The sequence below is a fragment of the Engystomops pustulosus genome, chromosome 3 (genome assembly GCF_040894005.1).
Source record: "Engystomops pustulosus chromosome 3, aEngPut4.maternal, whole genome shotgun sequence".
NCBI lineage: Eukaryota > Metazoa > Chordata > Amphibia > Anura > Leptodactylidae > Engystomops > Engystomops pustulosus.
In genome coordinates, this window is record NC_092413.1 from 126,239,430 (window position 1) to 126,263,599 (window position 24,170).

General features: G+C 40.8%; 3 protein-coding genes across 15 annotated transcripts in view; 1 reads left to right on the top strand and 2 right to left on the bottom strand.

Annotated features, from left to right (window-relative positions):
• Positions 1–246: 246 nt before the first annotated feature.
• On the bottom strand, positions 247–5,826 carry RWDD2A (RWD domain containing 2A). 6 transcript variants are annotated; one of them, XM_072142050.1, is made up of 3 exons: positions 5,661–5,826; positions 1,833–2,060; positions 247–1,061 (listed from the first exon to the last, which is right to left on the bottom strand). In XM_072142050.1, the coding sequence occupies exons 2-3, from the start codon at positions 2,043–2,045 to the stop codon at positions 396–398; spliced, it is 879 nt and encodes a 292-aa protein (XP_071998151.1). In that variant the 5' UTR covers positions 2,046–2,060; positions 5,661–5,826; the 3' UTR covers positions 247–395. The 6 variants fall into 6 exon arrangements, with proteins under 6 accessions (XP_071998151.1, XP_071998153.1, XP_071998150.1 ...); XM_072142052.1 differs by lacking the exon at positions 5,661–5,826 and adding an exon at positions 5,589–5,611; XM_072142049.1 differs by lacking the exon at positions 5,661–5,826 and adding an exon at positions 5,513–5,601.
• Positions 5,656–17,675, top strand: PGM3 (phosphoglucomutase 3). Of its 5 annotated transcripts, XM_072142038.1 has the most exons (14): positions 5,911–6,083; positions 6,167–6,229; positions 6,799–7,003; positions 7,077–7,261; positions 7,864–7,931; positions 8,750–8,883; positions 8,976–9,171; positions 10,032–10,189; positions 10,500–10,583; positions 10,855–10,953; positions 11,369–11,485; positions 12,356–12,478; positions 14,021–14,194; positions 17,382–17,675. In XM_072142038.1, the coding sequence occupies exons 2-14, from the start codon at positions 6,189–6,191 to the stop codon at positions 17,469–17,471; spliced, it is 1,674 nt and encodes a 557-aa protein (XP_071998139.1). In that variant the 5' UTR covers positions 5,911–6,083; positions 6,167–6,188; the 3' UTR covers positions 17,472–17,675. The 5 variants fall into 5 exon arrangements, with proteins under 5 accessions (XP_071998140.1, XP_071998142.1, XP_071998139.1 ...); XM_072142039.1 differs by lacking the exons at positions 5,911–6,083; positions 6,167–6,229 and adding an exon at positions 5,656–5,887; XM_072142041.1 differs by lacking the exons at positions 5,911–6,083; positions 6,167–6,229 and adding an exon at positions 5,656–5,879 and having other exon boundaries at positions 6,796–7,003.
• A 3,509-nt stretch (positions 17,676–21,184) lies between these two features.
• DOP1A (DOP1 leucine zipper like protein A) overlaps positions 21,185–24,170 on the bottom strand; it is a 76,899-nt gene continuing 73,913 nt past the window's right edge. For all 4 annotated transcript variants that reach the window (XM_072142036.1, XM_072142037.1, XM_072142034.1 and 1 more), the window contains one exon: positions 21,185–21,767. In XM_072142036.1, the coding sequence (XP_071998137.1) occupies positions 21,462–21,767 (306 nt within the window). In that variant the 3' untranslated portion in view covers positions 21,185–21,461. The remainder of the gene's footprint in view (positions 21,768–24,170) is intronic.

Genomic DNA, 24,170 nt, shown 5'->3' on the forward strand with positions numbered 1-24,170 from the left:
AAACTGGCCCGTCGCATAGATATTTTCGTTTACCATATGCGATACGTGTGCCATAATTATGCAATCATTGTATGATTATCAACCAGTTTAAGTACTCCTATATGATGTCGATAAGTTATAAAATATTGTATATAGTATTACCTCTAGAATCAAGAAAGGAGAGACCCCTCAGTTGTGCAGACACAACTATTAGTGTACAGGGACCAGAGAACCAAACAAAAAAATCATACATATAAGTCAATAAGGTCTGTTTCCTCTCAATTTATTAATATATTTTTAATTTGACGGCTAAAAAATTTATCTATCTGGGTTTTTTAGTTAATTACCTTCTAAAGAAATGTCATAGTGCTGTGGTTCACAACTATTCCTAATATCAGCAAATGATTATGAACTGATCACGACTTCCCTTCAACACCAAATAAAATCTGAAAGATGTGATCGCTCTGATGCTTTCGGAGGTAATCGAAGAACTGTCCCAAGTCCATATGGTAATCATTCCTGAGTCCATAGGCTCCATGTGCCTCAAAACTCAACTCTTCAAAGGACTGGAAAAGTCTTAGCCCCTCCATGGAATCGGATACATCTTTGCTCTCTGTGTGCTTACATGAGATGTGCTTCCAGTTAGGGTAGCGGATGTCCCGCCAGAACTCCTCACAGTGCTCCTTATCCCCCTCTACACATATCACGCCAGGCTTCCCCATCAAGCAGAAACCTGTCAAATTAAGTCGCTTAGCACAGTCCAAGATCTTTTTTCTTAATTCCTGTCGGTATATATGGTGACTATAGATCCACATGCGATGGAAAGTGATAGGGGATTTTCCAGTGTCTGCTTCATTCCCATTGCAGTGCTTGGATTTCTCCACATAGGAGGAGATATTGTCTGTCAACCACTGAATAGCATTTGTGATGCACAGGTCCCCACGGTCCAAAGAACTTATATAGGTTGATAGACATTTATTGAGATCATTGTGCTGAAGTTTATCCAAAGCACTGGAGCGGACAAACAGCTGAGGTTCCTTTGTAGGGTAATTGTGAGGAAGATACACGTGCAGCTCTGCTTTCTGAAAAGAGAAGATAATATTGCTTTCATGACTAATACAGTGCACTCTGGCACATCATAAAGCTTGGATGTGTACATTTTCACATTGCTATTACTCTTTTTATATAAGGGCTGATCTAGCACTCAGCAATGGACACAATGGGGCATATTTATCATACGCTGGCGCTCGTGCGCCACGTATGATAGACACACCGCTGCATGTTCGCAGCGAGATACATCAAGAGGCTTCCGCAGGGCAGGGCGTAGAAAAAAAACGCAGCTGGCGACTTTTCACATATGAAAAGTCGCCAGCAGCAGCGAGTGCGCCGGCGCGGGGACAGAAACACCACTGGCGTTAAGGTGCCGGATCGGGGCAAATAATCGCAAATAAATAGCATTTGCGATTATTTCAGGGCCTGATAAATATGCCCCAATTTGCCTAGAAATTGTTGTAGAAATGCTCCACTAGTTGTGGTTCAAATACTAAGGGGCAGATTTATCAAGTGTCCGAAAGTCAGAATATTTCTAGTTGCCCCTGGCAACCAATCACAGCTCCCCTTTAAAATATTCATGAGCACTGGTAAAATGAAAGCTGAGCTGTGATTGGTTGCCATGGGCAACTGGAAATATTCTGACTTTCAGACAGCTTGATAAATCTGCCCCTAATTGTTAAAAACCCCAAAACAATACAAATTTGAAATTAAAAAAGGAACATTGACTTAGGTTGCAGTTGGAGTAGGACACATCTGTGTCTTGCTGCATCGCCATGGTTCTACAAATGAAGGAACCTTACCTTTAGATCATCAGTTTTAACAAAAACAGAAAATTCAATAGATGATGGCAGGGGTTCATATGTTCCTTCTATATACCGTCTTACGATGGAAAGTGAATTCACACCATTGATGGCGATGTCCTCTTTGTTGGGAAACATTGAAAATATCATTTCCATTTCCAAGAGCTGAAGTTCAAGGCATTCTCTTACACTTGTACTCATAGTAATAATCATACAGAAGAACAGCACCTAGAGGGAAAAAAGATAGATTACAGTAATATTATATGAGAACTTTGTGTATCATGGAGACGCTTCAGCCATTTATCCGTCATCATGGCTATTGTTATACATACTGATCCATCCACTACAGTGATGCAAATTCCATCTGCCCAACTGTGTCTCTATACGTAATGTAGGACTATAGCAAAATGTCTGTACGGGAAAGTAGTTCCATTAGTCAGCAACTAGAGAACCAGCTTAAGAGCAGTTAAGAATCGACAAACAGAGTGATCCATATTTACAGATCCTGGGGTGCTCCCAGTTGTTGCCTCTACCCCCAATCATTGGTAGAGGTAACATTTAATTGTCACTCGAATCATGTGATTCAACACAATAGTTGTTATGGCACCGCATCCAATAGCTGTGATGAAAGCAGGTATACCATGCAATCTATGCAGAAGTGGCTCAGGGTAACACTGGACCGACCTCTTATTCCAATTTTTCTGGCAGGATGATTTTCCATGAGATTCAAACAGTGCAGTGATAATAATAGGGTAACATACAAGGGTTTCATGGACTGCAAAATAGATACTGTGGCTTTTTATTCTAAGTAAGAGCACCGGCCCCATCTAGTGGCAGAACTATGTATAGTCTATGATGGATACATAAAAATTGTTAGACCTCCTTGATACCTTTTATTGTACAACTAAAAATGATGGTGACACTTTCAAGCTTTTGAGTCTACTTAGGTCTCTATATTATGATACTTTACTATGATAAGGATTACAAAATCCCTGGTAACATAACCTGCACCACACACAATGCAGTCTACCCGTGCGTACACGTCCTGTTGGGACCCAACGACTTAATGGCCCATTTTTGTATTTCCATTTTTCACTCCTCACCTTCAAAAATCCACAACAATTTTGTTTTAATACAATTAAAAAAAAATGAAAACCTTCTCTACAAAAAATAATTCTTCGTTTTGCCATCTTCTGGCGGGAATAACCCTTTCATACTTTGGTATATGGAGCTGTGTATCATGTTTTTGCAGGATAAGCTAACATTTTCTTTGCTACCATTTTGGGGACTGTATGACGTTTTGATTTCTTTTCATTAAATTTTTGCAACATTTGGGTGTTATTTTCCATTACCGGGTTCAGCACTGGGTATAACCGTTACTATATCACAACATTAAATCAAACATTTTGGGATGTGGCGATCCCTAACATGTTTATAATTTTATTTGTTTATTTTTATATCAGTTCTACAAAAAGGGGAGTGATTTGAACTTTGAGGGTTTTTTTCAGGTTTTTTCAAACCTTTATTTTACTATTTTGCAGACCCCCTAGGATACTTCAACCCTAGGTTGTCTGATCCTACTATATACTGCCATACTACAGTGCAAAATGTCAGTTTTTTACTGACCAAACGCTGATCGCACCCTCAAACTCTGATGTGATCTGCAACGCAAGTGTGGATGGGGCCTAACAGCTCCAGTGGAAGAAGGATGTCTGAGGAGCCGTTGCAGTGGGTAATAATTGTGAATATCTGCAGGAACAAGGCATTTTCATGGCCTAGGCAGACAAGCATAATTGTGTCCCACAGATCTGTAAAATTGTAGCAAAACGTGGCAGAATCAAGGCCCATCCTGAGGAGAAAAATTAAATGGCTCTCTCGCCTCATTAGAAAAAGAAGCCAACTGCTATGGAATGATCTACAATTAGGCCTTCAAGCAGTAAATCTAGCGCAAATAGAAGCTCAGCATATTGTCCCAGCATATATGTAGACGAGCATTATCTCCAGTAAATGAGTATATTTGTATAAGTGGTTGGATACTAGTATATACATATACCTTCCAACCATTGGACTAAAGTCCCTCCCCTTTTCCCAAAACCATGCCCACTGCCCAGTCCATTGCTCTACCGACAAACATTGTACAATAACGTATAATAACATGACCCCATGTATAGGCGGTCCCCTACTTAAGAACACCCAAATTACAGACGACCCCTAGTTACAAACAGATCCCTGGGTGTTGCTAATTTACTGTACTTTATCCTTAGGCTACTATAAATATCTATAACAGTTATCAAAAGTGTCTGCAATGAAGCTTTATTGTTAATCCTGGTTCTTATGACAATCTAACATTTTTTTAAAATCCAATTGTCACAGAGACCAAAAATAATTTTTCTGGAGTTAAAATTATAAAATATACAGTTCCAACTTACATACAAATTCGACTTAAGAACAAACCTACATTGTACGTAACCCAGGGACAGCCTGTATATAGGTAAGCCTGGACACGCCCCTAGTATATAGGTAAGCCAGGACATACCCCCAGTATATAGGTAAGCCAGGATATTCCGCCAGTATAAAGGTAGCCCAGCACATGCCCCGTTTATAGACAAGCCAGGGCATGCCCCCATTAAATAGGTAAGCCAAAACATGTGCCCAGTATTTAGGTAGCCCAACACACGCCCACAGAATATACAGTAGATAAGCCAGGACATGACCCCAGTATATATGTAATTGGGCATATGTCAGACATGTCAGTTAACGTTACTATTGTAATGCAAGGAGAGTGCTGGTTGGATAAGAGCTTTCCACCTCACAAGGGGAGTTTATAAAACCCCTTGTGGCTGAAAAGTTCCAGGTAAGTCCAGGAGAAGTCGGCATAGGAGACTTCTATACACAGAGCTTCCTAAGAGCACATGTCTATGGTACCCTGTATGGAGACCAGTCCCAAGTAGACCTCCAGAAGTCTGTTTTATCCTGCTGCTAAAACAGCTTCTCCTATCCTCTCCAGCCTGAAGCTACCTTACTAGCCTGTGAGCACCTCCTGTGGAACGATATCTAACCAGCCATCTCTACCCAGCTGAAGTTACTGCTGTTGTGGCCGTTGCAGAATTCCCATAAACAAACTGTAAGTTGAATGCATTACAAACTCTGCCTGTGAGTGATCCCTGTGTGAGGCTGTTACCACCACGGGCGCCCCATTCACCATCAGGGATCCCATATCTACAGCGAGAAACCTACATCTTCAGTCTCTCACTCCATTTCTTGTACCACCACCTGCCAAGCTGTGGAAGAGCCTCTGATCCCTGGTACCCAGCAGCATTACCAAGGCCAAGCGCTAGGCTACACTCAGCCAGCCACTTAGGTGCCCCAGTGGGGGATGTTGCAGATAAAGTCTAACATAACGTATATATCAATGTAAATTTGATGTCAATGGGATTGTTGATAAGTTAACCCTCCATTCTTTACTCTATCGGAAGTAAGTAAAGGAGCTTAGACTAGTAGTGTGACCTGAATCTCAGCCTCATGGTGGGAAAGATAGCCTTCCCGCAAACAACCATATGTGTGAAGAGATCTCCCTCTTGTGGTGGTTGTAGGAATATAACCTGCGGAGTCGTAGCTGTGTATCCTTTTTACAAATTTAGAACCTCTGCGCCCCCTGCTGGTTCAATACAGGTACATACACTGTCTGCCCTACTATCGCATGGACTACTTTATGCTGGACCCAAAACCGCTTCCACAGAACAGAGCGCTGCTCACAATACGTTATCACGTGACACAACGGTCCAACACACAACGTATAACGTGAGCAACGGAAGCGAGACAACCAACCTGTGCCACCTCAGCTTATCCCGCCTCTAGCGGCCTGATTGGCTCCGGTCAGCACCGCCCCTTCCTATCCACGGGCAGGGCCTGACTGTACGATCTCACAGCACTGGTACTCAGGAGCGCGTGACGTCACTGGCGTACACCCCCTCCCCTCCTGTATCCGTCATCTGTCTACGTCATCTGCGGGATCGTCACTTTGCTGGCTGGCTGGGGAGAGGAGAGCAGAGCAGGTAGGGGCTGCAGCAGGAAGTAATCAGTGCTGTCTCTATGCAGCTTTCTTTCATAGTTCCTGGTCACTCCTATACTTGTATAAAGGCTCCTGCTGGAAGTGCTTCCTTCTTTTTGGGGGCATATAAGTTTCTACCCATTTACCACTTATTTGAGCCAGAAAGAAGAGGCGCCTTTGTGTGGCTTGAAATTCTTAAGGTTTGTCTAGATGAATGGGGTGAGGCTTGCGCCTAATTTCTGGTGCAAATGAATCATCTGAATTTCGCTTTTGTCTTAAAAAGTGGTGAACGTCTAGCGTTATGTATGATGCGCCAAATCAGACACCGTGCACCACATATGAGGCGGTAAGCAAGAACTATTATTCTGGCTGTGCCAGCTTTCTGTCCATTGCAGTAATAAGAGCGTCTTTGGAGCTTGTATTTAGCAAGCGTCTGCGCAAGTTTTGTGTCACGGCTGCACTTGACAAGAACGAAAAAATATGCACTTAAAGTACTTAGTACAGTTTGCACTACTTTTGATAAAGCTGGGCCAGAATGCGCCACAATGATAAATTTGCATCTGTTTGACTGCAGCATCTATTAGACAGCATTAGAGGATGTGGCCCATTGTATTGATATCAGGGGGATATTTACACCCGCCCACTAATGTACAGAGCTCTCTGACCTTTTCTCCGTACATCTAACATGAAATGTAAGCTAGGTGATTTGTGTGTGACCTCTTCCCAGTTCTTTGTAATATACATTGTCACATCAGACAATGTATAATTGATTATTAAGCACTGTTTTTATTTGTATTGATGACAGGGGCATTTTTGAAATGAACATGCTATAGGTTATTGGAACCTGCCTTCAGGTTAAAATTAACTCGCTGATGACAGGTTCCCTGTAGACTCACTGTGTCATATCTCTTTCAGGATGCATTTAGAAGCTGTGTTAAAATCCTCTGTACGTCACGCCAAGCCTGCTGGACTTACACTCCAGTATGGCACTGCCGGATTTCGAACCAAAGCAGAACATCTGGATCATGTTATGTATCGCATGGGCTTATTAGCTGTTCTCAGGTCAAAGAAGACCAAGTCTGTTATTGGAGTTATGGTCACTGCCTCTCACAATCCTGAGGTTAGTAATAATGGCTTATGTGATGTTTTTTACAATGTATACTTGATGACATCATGAAACCATTCTTATCTAGGAAGATAATGGAGTGAAGTTAGTGGACCCCATGGGAGAAATGCTTGTTCAGGAATGGGAGGTGTATGCTACTAACCTGGCGAATGCTGAGGAGCACGAGTTACAGACTGCGCTGACAAACATAATCAAGGAGGAGACCATCAACATGCAGGATGAGTCATGTGTAGTCATTGGAAGAGATACCCGGTAAGCAGAGTCATTTTCTGGTTACACGTGTGATTTACTTAGAAGCATTGCTGGATCTATCACAATAAATGGCACCAGCTCCCTACAGACCCCGTGACCAAGTGCACCACAAATGCCAGATCTGAAACGGAACCTCCTGCACAAATGTAAACTTGGCTTTGATCGATTAACCGTAGTTGTTTTATGTGAAATTGTTAAATTCTTTACAGATATGTTGGTCGAGCATGTGGATTCACATGGAGCATTGAGAAGTACTTGTGGACCCCGGTTCTCTAGAAACAGAGGCCGACAGATGCCTGACTGTAATACAATGGGTGGGATGTTAGTGAACTTAGTGGGATAACTCCTATAAGGGCTCCAGATTATCATGAAAACTACTCAGTACATTATATGAACATGCTGGCAAATCAACAGGCCACAGGTTATAGGATAGTAGGTACTATATAGTCCATCTAGTAATGAAATATCATGAAATACTGTTTTATTGAAAAGCTTATAATGCGCCAAATTTATCTGGAAATGTCCAGCCAAGAGGAAGGAAAGGCAAACCTGTGTATCTCGATGACAGATATGCTTCTCTGATATCCTGTTTGTTTCTGCAGGCCAAGCAGTGAAAATCTTTCTCTTGCAGTCATTGATGGAGTGACAGCTTTTGAATCCAGATACCAAGGTATGTGAATGGTATTACAAATCCTCATCTGTTGAGTTATTGGCAGATATCCTCTAGACTGCACGTGGACCACTTATGTTATTATCTAGGGCAGATCTTGTCTGCTTGGCTAGAAGTACACAAACATATTTTTGGGCTCTGTGCTATCTGTTGTTTCAGTGTTGTTTCCACTGCTCCATGTGTCACAGTTCCTATGCCTGCCTGTGTTTGCAGCTTGGGCAGTCATTTTCACACATCAATGCAACACAAGTCATAAACAGTGGACACATTATCTATACCTTTCCTAGGTGTCCAGATATGCATGTCACAGCGATCACAAAGTGCTAATAGGGCTCTATTGAGGGACCCAAGTGCAGGATCTGCCTTAGAATATCTTTCAGTATAATATACTGCGCTACATAAACAATGTTATAGATATTTAAATTATACAAGTGGTCACAGTAGCGACAGTAAGGGGTTAATCATATCTTTGTGTGTGTTGATTTGTATTCCAGGATTGTAGCTTGTACACTGAGGATGTGTCCTCACACTACTGTGCTTTTAGCAATTTGCATTTATCACCACTCTCTCTGCTACCAGTAAAAATTTTAACATATTTCTGGTAGAACATTACAGCTTTCACTCAGAGTAGTGAGGAGGGATTGTGAAGCAGTTCAATGCTCCAGTTTTGCTTCAGTACTGGAATATAAATTCATTTTTCACTGTCCTGCTGCTACCATCAACAAAGGTATGGTTAAACTGGTCTCTATGGATCCTACCTAATATTCATCCCTTTAAGTACAGCAAAACTCAATGCTTGTCCAATGTTGTGTTTGCAGATTATGGCCTGGTCTCTACACCACAGCTGCATTATATAGTTTGTTGCCGAAATACAGATGGAAGATACGGGGAACCAACTGTTGAAGGATATTACCAAAAACTCTCAAAGGCATTCATTGATTTAGTCAAACAGGTGCTGGTTTGCTTTTTGTAACTACTGAAGTGTATTGAAATGTTGTTTTTTGATGGAATAAAAAGTCACATCTATCTCCATTATATCTTAAGTCTCCTAACTCTGAAGCAGATAAGAAGTCCTTGAGCATTGATGGAGCTAATGGCATTGGTGCTCTGAAGATTAGAGAGATGGAACAACATCTTCAGCCCTTGCTGTCCTTACTGCTGTTTAATGATGGCTCAAAGGGGAAGTTAAACCATGCATGCGGAGCAGACTACGTGAAGGTGCTGCAAAAGGCCCCAGAAGGTAAAGACCAATTCAATGTCTGAAGTTGGACTTTACAGTATTTGTAGATTGGTCCTTAAAGAGGACCTGTCCATCAGGTTTATGCTCTGTTCGCACATTGGGGCAGATTTACTTACCCGGTCCAGAGGAGATCCCGAAACTGCATTGTCCGACGACAATTCACTGTTCTGCGATTCACTTACGTCGTGCGCCTGACTTGCTGAATGTGTCGCTTCCCCGCTCAGGTCCATCGGAGTTCACCATCTTTCTCCCGGTGCAAGTAAGTGCTTGGCTTGCGACACTATTTTTAAGTTGAATCCTGTGGTTTGTCTGAATCCGTCAGATAGTCCAACAACCCGCCCCCCCGATTTGTATTGCATGAAAGCCAGCACGATTGCGGCAAAATGCGATTGTGTGCGACACAATACCCCTTTAAATGCGGCGCAAATCCGAAATCGGCAGAATATCCGACGTTTGTATGGTCCGCGGACCCTTAGTAAATGAGCCCCATTGTGTTCACATTGCATTTTGAATTCAAAGGCTGTGGGGTTGAGCTTGGCTTTATTGCAATGCATTAACAGCATTTATGTAAATTCAGTGTAAACATGATGTTAACATAATGAATTTATGAAATGTTAACACAATGCAGTCAGGCTAAGCTCCTCTCCACAGTCTTTTTCCTATTGTAACAAAATCCAATGTAAATGCAACATGACAAACACAAACTCTAGAAAAAAGAACCGTTTTGACCAGATTTTTTAAAATAATCTGTGACCTAAGCCCTCCAAAGCAGATGTGAATGTATCCATGGACTCATTTGTACTGTGCCCCCCCCCTTCTTTGTGTCTTTTTAACATGTGTGCTTCCTCTTGTGACTTTAGGTATTGATATGAAGCCTGGTGAGCGATGCTGCTCTTTTGATGGTGATGCTGACCGCATTGTGTACTACTACAAGGACAACGAACATCGCTTTCATCTTCTAGATGGGGATAAGATTGCCACTCTGATAAGCACTTTTATCAAAGAACTCTTAGTCAAGGTGATGCCTACGGGACCCATGGTTGTATAAAAGTAGAAATCAGTATATGAGTTTGAATGAGTTATATATTTTATATTTTCTTATAATGAATATACTGAAATAGTAAAAAAAAAAAAGTCTAACTATATAAGGTCCAGTTCACTAAAACCGATATTGATGTCTGTCTCTATATTATGTCAATTAAGTAGAGAACGGTCATTACTTGGCGGAAGTGTGAACTATGCCTTAGTTGTCATTTTTGTTTTTGTGGGTTTTTTTCTCTTATTATACATAAAATAATTACCCTATAATATTTGTACCGATACTACAGGTTGATTTAATGCTTAATATGGGAGTTGTGCAGACAGCCTATGCAAATGGAAGCTCAACACGTTACTTGGAAGAAATTATGAAGGTAACTGGAATTTTGTACAATCTTCTTAGTTTGCAGTTTGTTATTTATTTTCAAATACTGTATTTCAAAAACATTTCTGTAATACAGAATTGCTTACAAAACAGCTTAGCTGAGTAAAGTAGTAGAAAAAAAATTGATGAATAAGACATATTGTAATAGAATATCTATTGACCTTATACATAGTACTATTGTTATTTAAAACAGATATTTTATATGTGTGTTATTTGTAGCTAAATGGAATATTTTATATTTATATGTCAACTTCTTATAGGTTCCTGTATACTGTGCAAAAACTGGTGTCAAACATTTACATCACAAAGCACAAGAGTTTGATATTGGAGTTTATTTTGAAGCAAATGGTCATGGAACGGTAAATTTTATGATTTTGCATTTTGTGAATGAAAGGGCATTTTGTCCTAAAATGTATTGGATAAAAATGAGCTTTGTTGTCTATGTCAGGTTTGGCTAGGGACTAGGAAAATGTTGTGTTGCTTATTTTATGTAACATTTGGGGAAATGACCTGTAGTGTAACAATGAATTTCATATGCGTATATCACATATGTAACTATTGAGTGAATGAAAACATGTTGGAAAGACTGTAATGACAACAAATTAATGAGTCCTGGCAGAAGATCCTTCTGTAATCCCATTATAGTTGCCGGGCGTAATTTCTTCTGTTGGCTAGTGTAAAAATTTTTTTAGTATTGCTTTATCGTTTTATATAAACTATACATTTTGTGGGATGGTTGCTGGGGTCACTTGATGTACTATTTGTACCTTTCAGGTGCTGTTCAGTAAAAGAGCTGAAGAGCAGATTAGACAGCTGGTCGACACAGGAGCCAGTGAAGAATCAAGAAAAGCTGCTCAGATGCTTAAAAACGTCATTGATCTCATCAATCAAGTAAGAAAGAGTACAAACCTTAATGTGACATTTCAGTGAATATCAGTAGAGGTTCATCCACACAGAGTCCTGCATTATAATCAGCATTTGAGGGGTATGATAGAATACTAGAGACAAAGGAAAAATGGAGACAAGTAATGAAGGTTACAGTTAAACTTAGTAGCAGATTCTCTAGGAATTCCTTGTAATAAGGGATCCAGTTTTAGTTTGCACATTCTTAGGGCACATTCACACTGCCGTCTATGGGGGTATATATGCGGACGGAAATTGTGGCCGTGCGCCGCTTTTCTCTAAAAAGGGGTGATGGGTTACCGGCTGCGGCCGGGCATGCATATGGCTGTATGAATGTACCTTAAGGTTGCATTAATGTGAACGTATGAAAACTGCCGTATATAAAGCCTTATGTACAGGTCGCATAGAGCTCTATTCATTTCAATGGGCAATACGGCCATCCATTTACATGGGCGTATTGCCCACCGTACCATACCATTAGTGAGCCGTATAAAAATATAGAGCATGTCCTATTTCCTCAAAGATGCTTAGAGGCGATCTGATTTACATAAATGCATGGTCAAACGTATGGTCAATACAATGATCTAGCGCATGATTTATTCTTTTCAAAATTTTTAGGCACGTATAGAGTTTTCTTTATAAATGTTACTTTTAGGATCCCTTTTGGTGGATCATGTGGAGTTAGGATGGAATTTTCCCCCAAAAAATGATAAATGGTATGCTTTTTTTTTTTCTCCGGGTCATCACTGCAGAAATAGGGGTTACCTGTTTTAATTTCATGCCCATGTCAACTATACAACCTTTACTCTGTATGTTTCTATGAAGAATGCTGTTAAACTTGTTCTCCTGTGTTTCCAGACCGTAGGAGATGCAATCTCTGACATGTTGGTCATTGAAGCCATCCTATCTCTGAAGGGTCTTTCTGTTGAGAAGTGGGACGAAATCTACACTGACCTTCCAAATCGTCAACTTAAAGTAAAGGTAAGTCACTTTACAGCTGTAGCCATCATGGCACATTGGGTAGGGGTCATATGGGAGAATTTATTGCATGTAAGCTCTTAATATTCCTCTTGTACACCTTACAGGATATACTAAATGGCTCTAGTTGGATTAATTCTACGCCACTAGTACTGCCCACTACCTTCTTCTCCCTGTCCACTTGGTGTGGAGGTGGCGTACATAGAATGATAAATGCCCCCCAATGTGTTCATTGGGATAATAATAGACCAGTGGTGGCGAACCTATGGCACAGGTGCCAGAGGTGGCACTCGGAGCCATTTCTGTGGGCACTCAGGTTATCAACCTAGGGCAGAGTTCACCAGAGAGGAACAAATCCACCAAATCTTCCTGCAGTCCCAGGCAAGTTAAAGGAAACCTACCACTTGAAGTGGCAGGTTTCAGATGGAAATACCGAGCACCAGCTCAGGGTGAACTGGTGCCGGAGCTTATTTTTGTTAGTGTTTTAAACCGCTGTATTGCGGTTTAAAACACTTTTTAAACTTTATAGCCGGCGCAGGGAGGTACGCGCTCGGCGCTTACCGTGCGCGCGGCTACATAGGAAGTGAAGGAGAGCCGTGCGCATGGTAAGCGCCGAGCGCGTACCTCCCTGCGCTGGCTATAAAGTTTAAAAAGTGTTTTAAACCGCAATACAGCGGTTTAAAACACTAACAAAAATAAGCTCCGGCACCAGTTCACCCTGAGCTGGTGCTCGGTATTTCCATCTGAAACCTGCCACTTCAAGTGGTAGGTTTCCTTTAAGAGATACTGCTCTTTGTAACTGTGAGAAAAGTGAGAATGTGTGGACAGGGCTGCAGTATCTTTTTGAGGTCCCCCTGCTGGACTCTTCATTCTTCCTCTACAGAGAGGAGGCTGATACGATTGAAAGATGGGAAAGAACAGGTAGCAATACGTTAAAATGCCATGTTGGCACTTTGCGATAAATAAGTGGGTCTTAGTTGTAGTTTGGGCACTTGGTCTCTAAAAGGTTCGCCATCACTGTAATAGACAATTACAATGATTACTTTGACATATATATATATATATATATATATATATATATATATATATATTATACTCGTATAGCTCAAGGAATCAGAGACCTTGTCATTTGCCTGTGTCTTAGAAATTTATTATAGCGTTCTCCTAATTCCAAAAGCTGAATAAAGAATATCACTATATAGCCTAGTTATCTGGCACCACCTGAAGATTAAAGTAAAGGGTTCTTATTTATTGGTGTGAATATAGATGGCATAAAACATTCTTGTTCTGGGTTAACTAGTGATGCAACCACTGCAAATAGCTGTATGGCCAATACTTTACCTCATTTTTTATATCACTAGAGGGCAGGAGATTGGGCAATGCAATCTCCCTGCACTGTGTCTGTATAGTGCAGTTTTCCATAGAAAATAGAAAAAAGTAGTGGTGTTGGGTAATTGCCCACACTGTATATCTAGAATTGGTCATTTCTTTATGGAATATTTCCACATCCAGAGGAATCTTTATGCATTTCACTTTGCTCTATAGGTTGCAGATAGAAGAGTAATAGAAACCACGAATGCTGAGAGACGTACTATAAAACCACCAGGACTGCAAGAGAACATAGATGAAATTGTCAAGAAGTACCACATGTCCAGAGCATTTGTACGTCCATCGGGAACTGAAGATGTAGTTCGTGTATATGCTGAGGCCGACACCCAGGTGAGACATGCCAAGTTTGCAAACCAACCAATAAAGACTGAGGAAAGACTGAGAATTGGGGTCTGAAGGTGCACAAATTACAAGAATAATAAAAATACAAACCAGTTCAGTACAAATCAAATGTTCAGAAAATGTGTTTTGTCATGTCTACAGATGGCAATATATCCTCAAAAAATATTTACGTATTTTAATTCATGTTATGATATGGGGACTTGCACCCAATGGGCAGTTTGTATTTTGATGTGCACATCTTCATCCATATAACTATCCCTATGTAGTAGCAATGTATGCTGATCTCTTCAGATGGTCAACATATGAGTGCGTGTATGCTTCTATGCAATGCTGTAAAGCTCTGAATACAGAGATGCACTGCCTTCACAAACTCCTTGATATGGGGGGGATGGTTATTAGAAGAGTCTTGGAGCAGAAGTGTTCTAGTTTCCCATGGAACCAATCAGAGCTCACCTATTATATTATAAACTGGAAAAGGAAAAATTAGTTCTGATTGGTTGCCATGGGTAACTAGAACAGTTTTGCTCTTGGACACTTCTGATAAATCTCCCCATTGTCCTGTTGCATTACCTGTCTTCTTGAAGCTGCTACCTCCCTGTACAGTTTGGGAAAAGGTTATGATGGTGTGCTGTATTTGTCATCCAAAAGTTTCACTTTGTTTTAATCTGTCCATCAAATAATTTTGGAGCATCCATATGATCTCTGCCAAAGTTTAGAAGAATTGCAATGAATCTTTTGGACAGGAGCTGCTTCCTCTGTGGTGTCCTCTCATGAACTCCATTAACATTTAGTGATTTCAAATAGTGAACACTGTAACTGACCTCATTGCTGTTTTTGCCTGGAGTTCTTCTCGCCTTTTTCAGGTGCTTGTGGTGCTCTGGGAGCCCTCTTACTAGGATGCTTTCTCCTATGGAGAAGAGTAGTAACTGTCTCCATTTGTAGACTATGGATTAATGTACACTCATGATTTTAGCCATGATTTTGTAACCCTTTCCAATTTCCTGTATCTGTACAACACATCTTTTGATAGTAGTTTGACAGTCATTCTTGAGAAAGATGCAAGTGTACACTTGTAATGTACCGCTAATCTCTGGGTTGCAGGTCCCAGAAATTAGTGATAAAGTATGAGTGTTGGTGGCAGCAGAAGCAAACCCCCATGAATTGGGCTCAAACAGTAACCATGCTTTCAAAATAGGTAGGCAAAAGGGTTTATCATATGGGATCATTAAATCCCGGATTCCCTGTAGAAATGAAATTCTTCTAGATAATCCGTTTATTGAAGATAGAAAAACTGATATCTGTAAAACTGATATACATTAAAGACAACGCTTTTCACACCTCAACAATGGGTGCTTCATCAGGTCTAAAAAAAAAAAAAAAGACATTGTTTTTACTGTTTATTGGTTTTTCTGTTTTCAATAAACCGATTATCTAGAAGAAGTTCAAGTGGACCTGTGCCATTAAACCATTTGTTTTTTTTACAGTGAATAAGGGATTTAGTTATCCCATTTGATATATACCCATTTGCCTATTTTGGATACACTCCCCTCCCCTGTGTGGTTTAGGACCTAGGGGGATGAGATGCAACACTCCATCATATATTATCAAAATCCTATATCTGAGTTGTGTCTGTATATAGCGCAACTCACTAATTACCGTATATACTTGTGCATAAGCCGAGTTTTTCAGCACAAAAAATGTGCTGAAAAACCTCACTTCGGCTTATACACGAGTCAATTAAAAAAAAAAAAATGTTAATACTCACCCCCCGGTGCCCGGATCCACCGGCGGCGGCTCCCGATACCCGGTGGTGGCTCACGAAGTTCAGCACATTAAATAAATAAACTTAGCTCTCACCTTCCGGCGATTCTCACCCCTGATCCACGGCGCCGGCTTCCGATCCTCGTTGGTGGCTCTCGATCCCCGGCTGCGGATGTCTTCTCTCCTCTTTTGCCGGGGGAGTCGCGTCCATGCGATCTCCCCGCCGGCGCTTACTATGATGCGGCGGTGTGACGTCATCAGCGGCGACACCGCCGCATCATAGTGAGCGCCGCCGGGGAGATCGCATGGACGCGTCTCGGCCGGCAAGAGAAGACAGAAGACGCTGCCGGGGATCGAGAGCCACCGCAGAGGATCGGGGATGAGTATCGCCGGAAGGTGAGAATTAAGTTTATTTTTTTTAAATGTGCTCAACATACATCGGGGCAGGCTGGCTGTATACCTGAGGGGTCAGGCTGGCTGTATACCTGAGGGGTCAGGCTGGCTGTATACTACACCCTCGGCTTATACTCGAGTCAATAGGTTTTCCCAGTTTTTGGTGGTAAAATTAGGGGTCTCGGCTCATACTCGGGTCGGCTTATACTCGAGTATATACGGTAGTAATTAATTAGATTAGTAGAATATACCCATTTTCTTCCTTTTTGCCTCATCAAGGGCAATCTTGCACTAGATGGCGCTCTGTTTTTCTGTTTTCCAACTACCGTACATTTTTCCAGTAACCATACTTTGTGTGCCTGTATCAAATGGCTTAGTACCTGTAAAAAAATGTGTTTAGGATTAGTGATTAAAAAGATGTTTATCAGTTTAGTCTTAGAGAAGCCATTACCACAGAGATTTACTCATTTTTTTTTTCACTGACTGTTTGTACTCTGTAATGTATTATTATATTTGTATATGTCCCCTATGATTTTTAATGTGATATCGCTATATAAAGATTATTATTATTATTTTAGTTTTTTTTAGCAACTGTAAATGTTTTTGTTTATGCCCTGTTAACCCTCGCTAACATTCACATTCTGATCATGACATAGCACACCTTGGTGAAAATAGAGATGCAGTGCCACCTGGTATCTAGCATGGGTAGGTTGGATATGTAAAATCGGATATATAAGTAAAACACAGAAATTTCCCTGCCCTAGAAGATAAATATCAGTGCCGCAATTTACTATAAGCTCCCCTACATAACATCCAGCTGACACCCTGAGCTTTTGGACCTGATTAAAGGAACTTAGATTCCCAAAACATGTAGTTCCTTTTTTATTGTTTTGTTTTTACCAATTAATGCTTCATTGTCACACCTAAAATTTCCATCTGAGCAACATGTCAATTTATACCTGACCTTTTATTTATCTGTTCTGTCCATGACAGCTTTTCTTTCATTTTTTTGTATTAACAGGAAAATGCAGATGCGTTGGCACATGAGGTATGCTTGGCAGTCTTTCACCGAGCAGGAGGAGTTGGAGATGAACCAAAACCTCTAAGATGAAGTGCTGCTGTTTGTTAGGACCTCTCTTCCTGCACATTGCTACTTTATTATGTTTTATGGAACTGGAATTTTCTATAACAAAATGTAAACCGTTTACAATTAGGGGGGCATAGCACAGATCTATAAGACGAAAGTGATTTGTTTACAGTGTCTTGAAGGATTAATAATCATCTCTATACTTGTAATACACTATTTTGCAATTTACTTTAACTAATGTGTTCATTATTTTTGATTCCTTTTCTTTCTTTTTTTATTGCTCTTCAACTCTTTCCTTAGGCCATAACTTTTGGATCTGCTGGTGTCTGATAAGTCTATGGGGCACATGTACTCTTTTTGTTGGTTGGCTTTTATCTCTTTATTTACACATTTTTGTGGCTTGTGCACTTTTGTAACTTTTTTTTTGTGCTTAGACAATGGTGTAATTTTTAGGAAGGTTATCACTCTATTACAGATGTGAAAGTTGCAACTTTTTAGGGACTTCTTTGGTGAATTTTGTAACTTTTAAAACAAAATCACCAAAGACCTTAAATCAGGTGTATGTATTAAACAGATACATCTGACCAGCAGAGAAGAAAAAGATAGGAACACAAAGCCAAACTTTAGATACATGTACTATGTATCACTACCTCAGTATCTAAAACTGTCTAAAATATTAGTTCCGCTTTGAACATTTTTAATGGAAACCAAGCTCAAGACAGGCTAATGTTTTCCAATAGTTGAATAACCCTTTATTTTATGACAATAATTGGGTAGATTTATTATTGAGTAAGAATACCGTGTGATAAGACCAATGCTCCCTGCTGTTATATTGACACAGATGGTGTAATTTTGGCACACATTAAAGAGGACCTGTTACCCTGAAATATGGCACTAGTAGCTGCTTACCGAAGTAAGCAGCTCCTAGTTCCAAAACAAGCGCTGCAGTGTTACAATGATGGCGTTATCGGAAACCTCTCATAACGCTAACTAACACTGCTGTGCTGTACATTACAAACGGGGACAGCCTCGCTCACTCCATAGGTCGGCGGTGACTGGCAGTCACCACCGCTAATCCTGCCGGACCGCTGTAATGTAAAGCGCAGCAGTGTTAGCGTTAACACTGATGCGTTTGTTTTAGCACTAGCAGCTGCTTATTTTAGTGCCTAGTGCCGTTTTCTGGGTGACAGGTCCTCTTTAACTGCTCTTAGGGCAGTTTTATACAGGGCTATAAGCCTTGCTGCAGTATTTGATCAATTGAATCAATTATGGACCCAGCAACAAGTACAAGGCATTTTATTTTTCATCCCTTCTTAATCCATTTCTACCTTTGGCTGAAAAAATGCTTGAAATCTTGGGACCAAAGGTTGAGTGAACCCTTTTTTCAACCCTCATGACTTTAAATTTATTTGTGGAGGAAACAAATATTAAATATTAAAACCTGAAGCGATTACACAGAAATTGTTTTGATAAACTATGAAAAATATCAAATTGTATACAGGAGGTTAATAAATATATGTAACAAGAGTGCTGTTCCCAGTTAAAACACCCCAGTTTTTTGGCCACTAGGGCTCCAACTGACTGCTAGAGATGGAGAACGCTTGGAAATGATTCTGGCAAGACCTTGTCTGTGGTGGTGCTCTCCTACTTATGTATTGCAAACCGCTATTCGCTTATTTAACACTTCTGCTTGTTACTTAATGCAAGTCTAACTGGAGTACCGTATATACTCGAGTATAAGCCGAGACCCCTAATTTTACCACCAAAAACTGACATCGAGTATAAGCCGACGGTGTATGGTATACAGCCAGCCTCCTGCTAAGCGCATTAAAAATAAAAAAAGAATCCTCGGCTTGGCTTCTGTCTTCTTCTCTAGGCGGCAGAGTCTCGCCAATGTGATCTGCCGGTGGACGCACACTTTGCGGCGGTGTCACCACTGATGTAATCTGCGGCGACAGCGCCGCATCATGGTGTGCGCCCACTGGCAGGTTGCATGGACGTGACTTTGCCTACTAGAGAAGAAAGACAGAAAAAGAGCCACCGGGAGCCACGCCAAGGTTCCGGACACCGGAGGGTGAGTACTGTATTCAGTTATTTTTTTTAAATGACTCGTGTACAAGCTGAGATTAGGTTTTTCAGCACATTTTTTGTGCTGATAAACTCGGCTTATACACGAGTATATACAGTAATCTCTAGTTTTGTTTGCTGGCCCCATTATCTGCTGAACCAGCAGATAAGCACCCAGTGCTCCCAGTAAGCACCTCTGCAGTGATTGTATCAAATATTCCATGCCGTGTGCTGGGAAGCAGGAAAAAAAGTTATGCCACTTTTTCTCTGTATTTATGCCTTTTACTTTTCAATTGACACTTTATTCCTTGGGTTGGTACGATCAGGCAATACCAAATATATATAGGTTTTAGAAAAAATGAAAACCTTTAGTATAGAAAATTCTTAAATTTGCCATCTTGCCAAAACAAGATGACCACGGTACGGAAAGGGGTTAGACTGTGAGCCCTCTCTATCCTCCCGCTCCTGACGCATTACGGCACACGTCGGTAAGGGGTTAATAAGCATATGCAAATGAGCTGATAAATCACTTTTTGCCTCAAATGGGTAGTGTCGTTTCAGATACTTAGAGTCTATAGTCCCTAGAACCATGCTTTTGACATCCTAGGAGCCACATACCTTGTAAAACAAGTACTAGTCAATAGACAAGAATACTGAGTGTGGCTTCAAATCAAACACCCATATCAGAATAATCAAATCTCCATAAATGGAAATGTAGTGTCTGCAGCACTAGCCATACTGTGAGCATGTACTCCCATACTTCTGAGTACAGTGTTATTAGTGTAAAGGAAATCTACCATCAAAATCAAGCATGATAAACCAGGGACAGTTACCCATAAATCCAGACACCATGACACCTGGAGAAACCGGGGAACACTGAGAATAAATGTTTTTTTGTTTTTTTTTTTCATTTTTCCAGTGCTTTCAATACTATATAGCCAGGGCTACTAAGAAAAATCTGAATCTGGCTGGAGTGGACCACCACCTCTCTAGCTGGTTCCTAGACTACCTCACAAACCGACCTCAGTATGCTAATGCCTGGGACTGTGTGTAGGACACTGATTAGTAGTACAGTTCTGGCTCCTTCGCATTGTACACAGCAGACTTCAGGTGCAATTCAACTAGTTGCTACCTTCAGAAGAACTGATGCTAAAGTAGGCCTCATTACCAACAAGAACAACAGGGAGTACATAGAACTGATCCAAGGATTTGTGGATTGGTGCCAGCAAAACCACCTTATAATAAATGCTGGGAAGACCAAGGAGATAGTGGTTGGCAGCGCAGTCCTCCTTCTCAACCAGTGGTCATCCAGTGGACAGACATTGAGGCAATGAAGTCAAACTTCTTCACCCCAAGTGTGAAATTATCGAAAAATCATTCCTCCGCTGCGATCAGGCTTTTCAACCAACATGGCCCAAACAGAAGAAACTTGTGCTCACCACCTAACCAGTCACCACAGGTCCCATTGTCAGACTGAATACCAAACTGCTGATCATTGCTTGTCTTTTTTTTTTTGTTCATTTATCCCTAATATTATTGTTCTGTCATTGTTTGCTTTCTGCTTTTTTGTAACATTGGGAATTTCCCCACAGTGGGACTGATAAAGTATTATCTTACTTATCTTATATTGACTATAGATTTTGAAGTGCAAGTAAAAAACTAAGCCGGAATGAAAAATTGTCAAATCTGTATTTTTGATATTTTCTTAAAGCAATTAACATCATCAGACAGAATTTCTGCACCAAAGTTTAGGAGACAGTACATTAATATGATCAGTTCACATCCATAATCTGCACTTTTATTTACAAATATAAAATCTTTAAATTAAATAATAGTCAAAGCAGAAGTAAGAAGTGGATTTGTTACAGTACATACAGAGTAAAAAAGTCTATACAAGTGGGGAATGTCACTCATTCAGTAGTGAGGGGGATGGGCCCCGGGAGCACATCAGCTCTTCAGCACACCTTCCAGAAAATCTCTCTCCAGCATCTCTTCAATTTTCTGTCTTGCTTTGCTGGCGAACATTTTTTGGTTCTCCAGTTTAATATCCTTGTTTGGAAAAGAATTTTGATACAGGATCGGGCTCCCCGAGTCTCCAACACACCTGCTTGTGACTTTGCTGTTGAAGACTTGACTGAGTACATTGAAAAAAGGCAAAAGCTGCTCCATGCTGCGAATGGTGGAAATCGTGAGCAGTAGATGTCCAGGGTTCCAGTCCAATATTCTCCCTGAGCTATCCTCTTCTGGGTTTTTCTGGATTAATAGATCAAAAATGACATATTAGAACCGATTTTATAGATTATTGTATTATGCTAAAATACATACACATCTTCTGGCGAGTAAACCACACATGCAAATAAGCGGACATTGCACTGATATTAATAAACGAGAACAAAGCTCATTTTGCACTTAAAGGGGTACTCCGGGAATATGAATGTCTGACACAAAAACCCATGATGATATAAATAAATGAATACAACAATGCTCAATTTCATTAGTCACAAAACGGAGCTTAAACAGTTTGATTTTATGATTTACAAAATTTATGGCCTCTCTAAAGTAGGTGGAGTTATCACTAAAATGGCCGCCACTGGAAACTACAAGTTCCATGATCCTTTAGTTCTCAGTAACTCCTCCTCCCTCTTATGCTCTGCGCCCAGGGATGATGTAACAGGTTTTCTTGCTCTGTTACCATGGTTATGATGTGCAACTGCCATCACCACAACACTTGCCATACTGGCTGCACTGCAACCAACCGACTACAGCCAAACTTAGTGGTGATCACATGACCTGCCCAGGCAGGTGCAGGACATGTTATGTGGACATGTGACCAGCGGCCATCTTCTGTTCTGCGATGGACCGCGCGGAGGAAATTAACGGACTGATGGGAGAAAGCATTAAGTAAAACATTTACTGAAGAGGACTGGGATAAGGCGGCTGTCCTGACCCATAAACTCTCGGTCTCGTCACAGTTACAGGAGACAAATTTTAAAATTATGGCCAGGTGGTACCGAACTCCAGCAAAATTACATAAGATGGTCCCAGCAGTGCCTGACACCTGTTGGAGATGCAATAGGGAACATGGATCTATGTTGCATATTTGGTGGTCTTGCTCTGCGGTTAGAGAATTGTGGGAAGCGGTTTTTACACTCTACAACAAATTATGGTCAGACACAATTACACCATCACCAGAGATTGGGCTCTTATCTATGATACCCGGCTCTATATCCGCAACAAAAAAAGGATTCCTGAGACATTGCATTTCTGCCACTCGACAGATTATTCCCAGACTCTGGAAGTCGAGTGTATGTCCGTCAAGGGCCCAGTGGGCAGAAGCCTTGAACCATATAATGAGAATGGAGGAGATGAGGGCCATGGAGGGACTAGCGGATTCCCAGATGGATAAATACACTAAGATATGGTCCCCGTGGATCGACTTTCGTAGCTCGGCTGAATTTGCGCTCTGGATAACAGGCAATGGTGCTACACCGTGACACATATGCATGCACTGCTCAAGTGTTACAGGCAATGAAGAATTTGATGTGAGTTGGTTTCCCCCCCCCCCTCCCCCTTTTTTTTCTCTTCTCTCTCTTCTTATTCCCCTCTTCCTCTTTCCTTGTGTGCTCCTTCCAGCCACCCACTTCCCTTACTCCTCTGTATCCCTGCATGTTCTTCCCCATTGCTTCCCGTGACGTGTATGTTTAATGTGGTTACTGTTGATACTACCCGTTTGGTAGTGGCTTAGATTCTTTACATACCTTTTTCAGGCAATGCATCAAGGACCTAATTCTCATATTAGAATTACTATTGTGGTACATATTGAGCGAAGGGTCATATATTTGCAGATAAACACTAGATCCGTTATATTTGTACTGGACTACTTTACAATGTGTATGCTGCTTTATTTTACAATGTCTCATTGACAATGCCTTGAATATTGTTTTTCATTGCTTTCAATAAAACTTATTGAACAAGAAATTAACGGACTGATTAAAGGGCCAGTAGCATTTTAATTCTTCATTACAGTGTATGTCACCAGCATTTTCTGCTAAGTGGAGCTAAATTTTAAATAACAACTAATTACACATTAGCTTATATTTTGAGTACCCACTTGTATATGAATTATGTTTATTCCTGGAATACCCCTTTAACTGTGTAAGATGATCTTACAGAAAGAAATGACAGAAGCTGAAGCATTAAAGCAAAACTAATGTTTTTTTCACAAATCCATAAGGATGTAGAACAACTTTACCTATTATCTTGAGTGCAGGAGTTTCTCTACTCCTGCAGTCACCCTATTCCCTGTTGTGCTGATTATCCGTGTGAGTGTGCTGCTCTTTGGATGCAGAATAGTGAGGTAGGAAGTCTACCCTGTTCACTATATAACCCTTCATCTCAAGAACTTTCTGTGTCCTCAAGCTATGCCATACAATCCTCTACAGCCCCCTCTCCCACCTCCTCTCAGGAAGTTGTATACCTTTAGTGCTCACACAGACTAGGCACTTCATGTAACTATTTCACTGCTGGTTTCTACAATTTATTCCAAGTACAGTGCTCCTCCATTTGATGGAAGCGGTAAGGCTAGTCTCTATAGAATCCTGTATGTATACTATGCAATGTTCTGTGGATTTACTTGTTTGAATCTCACTGGATTTC

What these genes read in the sequence shown, in the direction of transcription:
- RWDD2A (XM_072142050.1), bottom strand. Translation starts at nt 2,045, where the DNA reads ATGATTATTACTATGAGTACAAGTGTAAGAGAATGCCTTGAACTTCAG. An exon ending in TTAAAACTGATGATCTAAAG is followed by an intron (nt 1,062 to 1,832) that starts GTAAGGTTCCTT and finishes TTCTCTTTTCAG; the next exon opens with AAAGCAGAGCTGCACGTGTA.
- PGM3 (XM_072142038.1), top strand. Translation starts at nt 6,189, where the DNA reads ATGATGCGCCAAATCAGACACCGTGCACCACATATGAGGCG. An exon ending in GTCATTGGAAGAGATACCCG is followed by an intron (nt 7,262 to 7,863) that starts GTAAGCAGAGTC and finishes TTGTTTCTGCAG; the next exon opens with GCCAAGCAGTGAAAATCTTT. An exon ending in TCATTGATCTCATCAATCAA is followed by an intron (nt 11,486 to 12,355) that starts GTAAGAAAGAGT and finishes CTGTGTTTCCAG; the next exon opens with ACCGTAGGAGATGCAATCTC.